At 36.0% G+C, this 9,684-nt stretch overlaps 1 protein-coding gene across 1 annotated transcript; it reads right to left on the reverse strand.

Annotated features, from left to right (window-relative positions):
* Positions 1-4,815: 4,815 nt before the first annotated feature.
* LOC112809310 (dnaJ homolog subfamily A member 1) lies at positions 4,816-6,152 on the reverse strand. The gene has a single exon (XM_025852669.2). It carries the CDS (start codon positions 6,036-6,038, stop codon positions 4,845-4,847), a length of 1,194 nt encoding a protein of 397 aa, XP_025708454.2. The 5' UTR covers positions 6,039-6,152; the 3' UTR covers positions 4,816-4,844.
* Positions 6,153-9,684: the final 3,532 nt, after the last annotated feature.

Here is a 9,684-nt window from a genome sequence, read left to right on the forward strand (position 1 = left end):
TGTTTCACCAACACGGTTTTGATAAACTGTATTCAGCTTTATTTGAAACATATAGGTACTTTTTCCCTTCATTTCTTTGGAAATTATTTTCCTGATCCTTTTCACTTAATGTGTATTATAAAATTTAATGTTAATGAGAAAAATATACACATAGAAATTGGTGTTTAAGAGACAAAAACAATAATGATTGGAGATTTAGATACATCTTTTTAACACTGGATACAACTAAGCAGAAGAATAAGAAAATGGAAAAATCGAACAACACTACCAAGAATATTGAACTAATGGACATCTAATGAACACTGAATATCATAACAGAAGTGTACAGATTATTTTATGACCTAGTAATGATTTATTATGAAAATTGTTCTATGTATGTTTGATAAGAATGAAATCATCTATATTAAAAAAGAAAATATATTTCAAATAAATAACGTAAACTTCCAACATAAAAAACTAGGAAAATAAAAGCAAACTACATTCAAACCTACAACAAAAAAGGAAATAATAGAAAGCAGCATGGAAATAAGTAAAATAAAGAAACAATGATATTTTAAAAAATTAAAAATTAACATTAACAAATCTTTGGCTAAATGAGAAAAAAAACAGAAGATTGAAGTTCCAAAATTCAGAAATAAATGGACACAATATTACTTATAAAAGTAAAAAGAATATTTAAAAAGTCCTATGAGCAATTTTACAGCAACAAATTATATAACTTGGATAAAATTGACAAATTTCCCAAAAGGCAACAATGACTTAAACTTACTCAAAAAGAAATAGAAAATCTTCACAGATATAGAAATAAAAAGATTGAATACGTAACTAAAAAGTGCCCAACAAAGGAAGTTCTCAGACCAGACGACTGACTTGATGAATTTAAGAAATACTTTAAGAATTATTCACAACCATTCTTCACAAATATTTCCAAAATGACAAAGAAGCATACATTTCCTGACTCAGCTGTGAGACCTGTATTAGTCTAGTAAAAACATCAGACAACAAAGTAAGAAAAAACTTAATGACCAAAATTTCTTCTGAAAAAAAGATGACAAAATCCTCATCAATATATTAGCAAACGTAATCCCATAGCTTAGTAATGTAATCAGCCATATTAATGGAATAAAGGGAAAAAAATCCACATGATACTTCCATAGATGGGGGAAAAAAAAAGAATTACAGAAAATCCAACACCATTTAATAATAAAAACCACTCAAACTCAGGATGAAAGGAATTTTCTCCATCTGATAAAGGGTATCTATTCAAAAACCAAAGCTATCAAGATAAAGGCTAACAGCTTTCCAGGCAATAACAGAAACAAGATAAGGATGTTACTATTGCTTCTTCCATTCAACATTGTACAAGAAGACCTAATTAGCAAGGAAATGAGGTACCAAAAAAGAAGTAAAATAAAAGGCATCCAAATTGAAAAGGAAGAAATGAAACTTCTGTATTTGCAAATGACATCACCTTTTATATAGAAAATCCTAGGGAATCCGAAGGAAAACTATTTAAACAGTACTAAACAATTTCAGCAAAGGTACAGGATATAATAGCAATCCAAAACAATTTCATTTCTGTGCACTAGCAACGAATACTATGAAAAGAAAATTAAGGAAACAATTGCAGTTACAATAACATAAAAAAGAGTAATACAGGAAAAATTAACAAAAGAAGAGGAAGACATTTACAGGGAAAACTACAAAACATGATAAAATGGAGATTCAGGAAGACCTGAAAAAATAAAAAGATACCCAGTGTTCAGGAATTGGAAGATTAATATTGATAAGATAGCAATACTCCAAAATTGATATATATATTTAGATAGATCCCTGCCAGCAGCTAGGGGGAAAGGTTAATTGGGGAGACTGGTAATGGGTAAAAAATTTCATTTCAGGGATTATGAAAATGTTCTGGACTTAGAGTGTATGTTGTTGCACAACTTTTTGATTATACTAAAAATCACAGAATTATACACGTTAATAGGATGACTATTATGCTATGTGTACTGGATCTTATCAATAATAACCTTTATTCACATTTGACACACATACAGTGAATACATGCTTAAACTATTTTAAAAACAATGAAAAATATTTTACAGTAGAGATACTTTATCAATAATTCATGTTTACCTTGTGATTAACTGACAAAACACCTGCCACCAAGTCCACAATCATCTCTAACTTCACCACCACCATCAGTACAACAGGTCTGTGTGCCTAGATCATGACAATCCGATTTTCAATTTTAAGATACCTCTGTGAAACTAAAAGAAAACATAGCAAAAAATACTTCTTTGTTATGATAAACAAGCAACTAGATAAACGAATCAGAAACCAAGGTGCTAATTGGTATTGTACAGAAGACAGATTAAAATTTGTGGCAAAACTTCCAAACCCTTTGCATCTAAGTGGAGCCATGACTCCTGCTTGCCATTAAAAAGTAGGCAAAAATAATATAAAAGACCCAGAGGGCCTGGTTGTTAAAATGTTCTCTGTGATCCTCCAAGTTCATTCATCATGTTCATTGATGGAAAAATGTAAAAGATCCAGCAGAGTAAACTAAGGCTCTACGGAATGTTGAGCTAGTGGATGGCTCCCAAAATCCAACTGCTGAAGTCTTACACCATAATGTAACTGTATTATGAGGCAGGACCTTTAGAAGTTTCTAGCTCTAAGTGTGGAGTCCTTATGAATGGGATTAATGACCTTATAAAAAAGATCTAAAAGAGTTCTCTTGCCACGTGGACCATGTGAGAATATGGTAGAATAGTCGTCCTCAACCTGGAAGAGGGTCTCACAAGAACCCTACCATGTGGGCACTCTGATTAACAATATCCAACCTCCAGAACGGTGAGAAATCACCTTATTTCTTTAAAAGTAACACAGTCTGTGGTATTCTATTATAGCACTGTAAACCAACAAAGAAACCAAGTTGTCATTAATGGAGAGACAGAGATGAGACTCAGGCAAACTAAAATTTCTACATTTGACTCCTCATGAATAAGATATAAACTTTTATTGTGTTCAAACACTGAAGTTTGGTTATTACAATTATTAATATAAATTGCCTTGATTAAACACATCATTTCCCAGAAAAATTGTATGACGAAGCTGTGGACTTCTCAAAATTCACCCAATCAACCAGCATGAGGCTTTTAACTGCAATAAGTAAATGTATGTTTATAGCTATGAAATATTTCTGACCTTGTCAAACATTCCAAAATTATTTGTGGAACTGTTTTCTACTTAAACTAGAGAAATAAGCCAATGTTAGATTTAACTGTGACAAGAAGGGAAAAATGGTGAAAGCTTACTGAGATAATTTCTTTCTAAATATTTATTTCTTTAAAAATGCGGTAAGTAGGGACGCCTGGGTGTCTCAATCAGTTAAGCATCTGCCTTCAGCTCAGGTCATGATCCCCACATCCGGCTCCCTGTTCAGCGGGGAGCCTGCTTCTCCCTCTGCCTGCACTCTGTGTCTCTCTCTCTCTCTGAAATAAACAAATCTTTTTTCTTTTAAGATTTTATTTATTTATTTGACAGAGAGAGACACAGCGAGAGAGGGAACACAAGCAGGGGGAGTGGGGTTGGGAGAAGCAGACTCCCCTCAGAGCAGGGAGCCCGATGCGGGGCTCGATCCCAGGACCCCGGGATCATGACCTGAGCAAAAGGCAGACGCTTAACCGACTGAGCCACCCAGGAATCCCTCAAATAAATAAATCTTTAAAAATACATATAATAAGTAACGAGGTGCCTGCGTGGCTCAATCGGTTGAGCATCAGGCTATTGGTTTCAGGTCAGGTCTTGATTTCAGGGTCAAGAATGGAGCCCTGAGTCAGGCTCCACGCTCAGCGTGGAGTCTGCTTGGGATTCTCTCTCCTTCCCCACTCCCTCTGTCTCTGTCTCTGTCTCTCAAATAAATATTTAAAAAATTTAATAAGTATGCTTAACATCTTAAGAACCAATTTTATTAAAAACTAAGGTCAAATAGAAAATTACACCATCATTTGCCCTCAGTGATTGACATATGGGAAAAAAACCTAGCCAGCTAATACATAGAAAGCCATAACTAAGCATCCCAATTCATCTTGCGGCCCTTATTTACTTTTCAGGTATGATTCTTAAGGAAGAAAAAGCCTGGATTTCAAGGCAAAATGGTATGTAAAGAGAATTTGGATTTTGCTAGATCGGTGGAGGGACAGCACCCTTAGAAACCAATTACAAGGTTTTCCTAACAGTCAAGATAGGTGGCTGGTCCTCAATTGAAAAATTAGCAGGGAATACAGAATAGAGTAGACAGAACTCAATTGGACTGGATGAATACCATAAGAGGATAATCTAATTTATCTCGACTAGATCCACATTGGAGACTGGAGAAATGGTAAACAGAAAAGCAGCATTTGGAAATAAGAAAGGGAAGACACAGTAGTGAGGGTCATAATAATGAATTTGGAAACCATTCACATAGAAATGATATTCAAAGTTATGAGCATAAATGAGCTTTTTAAAAAAATCAAAATGCAGAGCTGAGCATACAATTACCCACAAGAGGCTGGAAAGCAAAATGTCAGTAAGGAATACAGAAAAATACCAACAGGAGAAAAAGAAGATGAATCAAGAAAATAAGTTTCTAGGTAGCAAAGAAAAAAGTATTAGGGAATTAATGTAAGAGGTGGTTTAAGTCTTTTTTTTTTTTTATTTGAGTTTATTCTTCATTTAAAACACTACTATAGTTGAATATTAAAACAAAAACAATAGCAAGTAGTGAGCTATGATTATAGTCCTTCACTCATTCACTATTGCATATAAAATGCCAGCAGTGTTTTTCACTGGCCCCATTAAGAGGTCTGACACTGAACACCACCCCTGGGATGATGTTCATCATCCTCATAGGCTTCCCCATTGTAATGGCGCCGTCTTTCCTGATTTGGATGAAAGTCCACCAGTTCTACCTGGTCCATTTCATCAGTCTCTTCTACTTCCTTCCTCTCAGGTAGGAGTTTTTCCAGCAAAGAAAGTTTATCAGGAGAGAGAAAGCCATTCTCAGGAAAGTTTACCTTAAATTCAATGATAAGGCGACCCTTCTCATATGGTCTACGATAAATTGGCATGCCTTCATTTAGCACACACTTGATATCTCCATGCTTGACAATTTGACCTGGGTGAGAGGTGATGACGATGGTTCGGTTGTCAAGAGTAGATATTGGCTTTTGAAAGCCACACAGTGCTTCAACCAGCTGTATGTCCATACACATGAAGAGGTCTTCTCCTCGCCGAGTAAAAACAGCGTGGTCCTTCTGATCTAAAACAATGATAATATCTCCTGGTTCCAGTCCTGGTTCTTGGTCTCCTTCACCATGGAATGTTATCTTCTGGCCGTCCTTCATGCCTTTGTCAATATGAACTTCTAGAATCTTCTTCTCTCGTACTATCTTCCTCCCATTGCAGCTTTTACATCTGTCTTTGGGACTGATCCGTTCCCCATGGCCCTGGCACTCCATGCACACAGACTGAATTTGCTGAACCATTCCAGGTCCTATCTGATGAATTCTTATTTGCATTCCAGTACCTCGGCAATTGGGACAACATTCGACTGCTCCTTTCTTACCACCTCGGCCTTCACATTTATCGCAAATCACATTCTTTTGCAGAGCTAGTTTTCGTGTTGCACCATTATATAAATCTTCTAAGGTTACTGAGAGCTGATGCACAACATTTTTACCTCTCCTTTCTCTCTGCATCCTTCCTCCTCCTCCAAAAAACATATCAAAGATGTCCATGGGGGAGCCAAAACCACCACCAGCTCCACCTTCTTTAATTGCCTGTTCTCCTCCTTTGTCATATAATTCCCTTTTCTTTGCATCAGAGAGTACTTCGTAAGCTTGAGAAATCTGTTTAAACTTCTCTCCTTCATTTGGATTCTTATCAGGGTGGTACTTCAAGGCCAGTTTCCTGTAGGCCTTTTTCAATTCCTCTTGGGTGGCATTGGGTTTGACCCCCAAAACATCATAGTAAGTGGTTTCTTTCACCATTTTCTACAGCCGGTGAGAGGGCCGAGGCCGGTGTGGGGGAGCGGGAAGGGGCGCGTTGCTGGGCGCAGCTCGGGCAGCCGCCGCTGCTCCGCGTCTCACCGAGCGTTCTGGAAAGTTCCCGAGGTGGTTTAAGTCTTAAGAGATACTACCATCAACTGAATACACATGCCTATTGTATCAATTTTCCTTTTAACAATAAAGAAGAGGATAGGAGATTCAATACTGTCAACATTCTAAGAACGAGAAAGCGCCAATACCAGTCCGCCAAAAATGGAGACTAAATCGTGGTTAAAGGAAGATAGAGTTATGAAAAAAGGGTAAACATGAATTCACAATTCATCAGTAGTAAACAGAAAGTCTGAAAGTTCATAAAGTCATCCTGGGTGAATCACCTGGAATTTCAATTCATTTCTTAATATTAAACAGAAAAAGTACACAAGCTACTGTAACTGATACTATATACTAGGTCATGATTCTAACAAATGATAACTTAATTGATAATAGATTTGAAAATGGCATCCTCTCTTACTGCTCTAAGTTTGCTGCAGAACGTATATTTATAAAACGTAGAAAGCACACCCAAGAAATATGTTTCTCAAGGGCAGGTTAAGTAGATAATGACATTTTATCACAGTTTTATCCTTTTTATTGCTGCATAGTATTAATAGTAACAACAATAGTAATTATGAGTGAAAAATATGAGGGAGAGCAACGTATCTGGAAAAGAAGTTAAAGCTGATTTTTAAGAAGAATAAACATTCACATAAAACGAATGAAATTAGCTTTCTGTATTTATTGTATTAAAATATTGTTTTCAACTTAAATTTATTTGCGCCACTTCTCTCATCCCACTTTTATTTTCGGGTTCTGTGACACTCCTGAACTGGTGGAAATTGGTAGGGAAAGAATAAGGGAAGGCAATTTCAAAGCGTAACCAGTTCCAAGGCAGGTGAAATTCTAGTAAATGACTCTCTCTGTACCAGAACACGTTGAGTCTTTGAATGTATAAAGATATATATGAGCTAACAGGAAACAAAATTATATACTGTTCTACCTAATAAGGTAAGGAGAATGGGGTTAGTTGTATTTTTCTTAGATGTAGATCATGTTAAGATAAATTGAAGAAGGCTGGTACAACATGATCATGGACAAGTAAAGAGACTGAGGGAGTAAAGAAGAACATAGAAGGATTATACCTGAGAAATAATATGCAAGGTGAGATAATGATTAACAGACTATAGTATGGACTTCTAGAAAGACGGAAGCTTGATATACAAATCTAGGTTATTACCACTGCAACAAAGAAAACTTACTGTTCATTACATGAAAACTTTCAGACTGCAACTCATACAAAAAAGTGTGTGTGTGTGTGTGTGTGTGTGTGTGTGTGTGTGTGTGTGTGAACATGCATAAGTTTGACATTTAGGTGAGCACAACACTAAGAATACAGGACGTCCATGAGAGGTGAAAGGTAATTATGAATGAAACTACAGTAAAACAAGGAAAATAGTGTCCGAAGTGACCATGGGAACATATGACCAAGGAATTCTCAGTAATACTGTGAAAGATACATTTCTTTTTAAGACATGAAACTTATCTCTCAAAGAAGGTTTCTTCAAAAAACAAAAAGACATTAGCTAATTGCATCCAGGAACACCGAAATTCAATGTTAGTTATTTTTTTGTTTTTATTTTTTTTAAAGATTTTATTTATTTGTCAGAGCGGGAGAGCGAGAGAGCACGAGCGAGAGACAGAGAGCACAAGCAGGGGGAGCGGCGGGCAGAGGGAGAAGCAGGCTCCGTACTGAGCAAAGGAGCCTGATGAGAGACTCAATCCCAGGACCCTGGGATCATAACCTGAGCCAAAGGCACATGATTAACCTACTGAGCCACCCAAGTGTCCCTCAGTGTGAGTTTTTGACCTGGATTTAGTCATAGAAGAATGAAACTACTTTAATACATCTAAAGCTGTAACGTAATCATCTGAACTATATAAACCCACACATACATATATGTATACATATAGATATATATCTAATTTCACTAAAAAGATCATGTTTAAATCTTCTTTGTTTACTCAATAGCATGGCATAGGCATTTTATAATATAAAACTTAGTTGTACTGTATCATTATTAATAGCTGCCTGTTCTCTATTATCAATTCATAGGATATTCTATGATGGATTCTAGTAACACACCAACACTGCACTTTTAATTCAATCAGTCAAAAACCTTTCCCAATGCCTGCAATATGCCAGATGATGCTAGACCTATGAGAGACAGATTATCGCAAGAAGTGTACAAATCAGAGGAATAATTTTCGAAATCAGGATCATAAGGAAATCAATTCCCACTGTCACACCTCTTAAAGGCACTGTCTTAATCTTGAGTTTGTCTATGATTAGTCTCCAGAAAATAGAGGGTAACCATAAAATCCAAGTTAAAGAAAAATCAACTAATGTGTTTTTTAAGAAATATTTATTTATTTATTTATTTTTGAGAGAGAGAGAGAGAGAGAGAGAGTGCATACAAGCGGCGGGGGGTGGGGGGCGAGGCAGAGGTAAAGGAAGAAAAACCCAAGAAGGCTCTACCCCCAGCGCCGAGACAAAAGGAGAGCTCAACTTCAGGGCCCTGAGATGGCGACCTGGGCCAAAATCAAGAGTCGGCCCCTTAACCAACTGAATCACCCAGGTGCCTAAGAAAAATCAATTAACTTCTAAAATTCAAACCAAAAAGGGGCACCTGGGTGGCTCAGCCTTTAAGCGTCTACTTCCAGGTCAGGTCATGATCCCAGGGTCCTGGGATCGAGCCCCACATCCTGCTCTCTGCTCAGCAAGGAGCCTGCTTCTCCCTCTCCCACTTCCCCTACTTATGTTCTTGCTCTGGCTATCTCTCTCTCTCTGTGAAAATAAATAAATAAAATCTTAAAAAAAAAAATTCAAACCAAACATGTTGTGAAACAGTGAACTACCAGAAAAGAAAAATGCTTATCAGAAAATGCTTATACAACAGCTTGAACTTCTGGAACATCTTGAATGAATTCAAAGTTCAATCATTTCCCTGCAAAGTTGTAACACTATGGGATGTCTCAGTCACAAATGAGAAGATAGAATGTGGGAAAATGTTGCCTTACTAATAAACAGAAATAATTGTATTTGAGACAAACGATAGAAGGAAATGGTTTCAAGGTTATTAGCTCTAACAGTAGAATTGAAGTTTTATATATATATATAGTCTTTATATATATAAAGTCTTTATAACATAGCAATTTTAATACTACCAACAACCTAATGGCTCTTCAGCTACAATAACCAAAATCTGCAGCAGACTTAAATCTGTGTTAGATAATTATATAGTTCCTAAGTACCTGTGCCTTTGAGGCTCGTGTTAATACCTCTTAAAAACAATAGAGTATACTCCATTTAATTAGTGACACAATAAATAATTTCTAAAGAAATTTAAAGATAATGCAAAATGAAAAAGTGGGGAAAGTTGTTTATCTCATTCTCAATCATATTATCTATAACTTAGGATCAGTATTCCAAATATAAAATTTTTTCTGACATCTCACAGTCAAGTTATATTATACTTTTAGAAGAACTTCCATTCAAACTTCAAAATATTTACAAATTATATATCGTATACAA

The sequence above is a fragment of the Callorhinus ursinus genome, unplaced genomic scaffold, assembly GCF_003265705.2.
Source record: "Callorhinus ursinus isolate GAN/ISIS: 27379988/994484 unplaced genomic scaffold, GSC_fseal_2.0 scaffold33, whole genome shotgun sequence".
NCBI classification, from domain to species: Eukaryota; Metazoa; Chordata; class Mammalia; order Carnivora; family Otariidae; genus Callorhinus; species Callorhinus ursinus.

Excerpts from the sequence above, each read along its gene's own strand:
- LOC112809310 (XM_025852669.2), bottom strand. The coding sequence starts at position 6,038 with ATGGTGAAAGAAACCACTTACTATGATGTTTTGGGGGTCAAACCCAAT.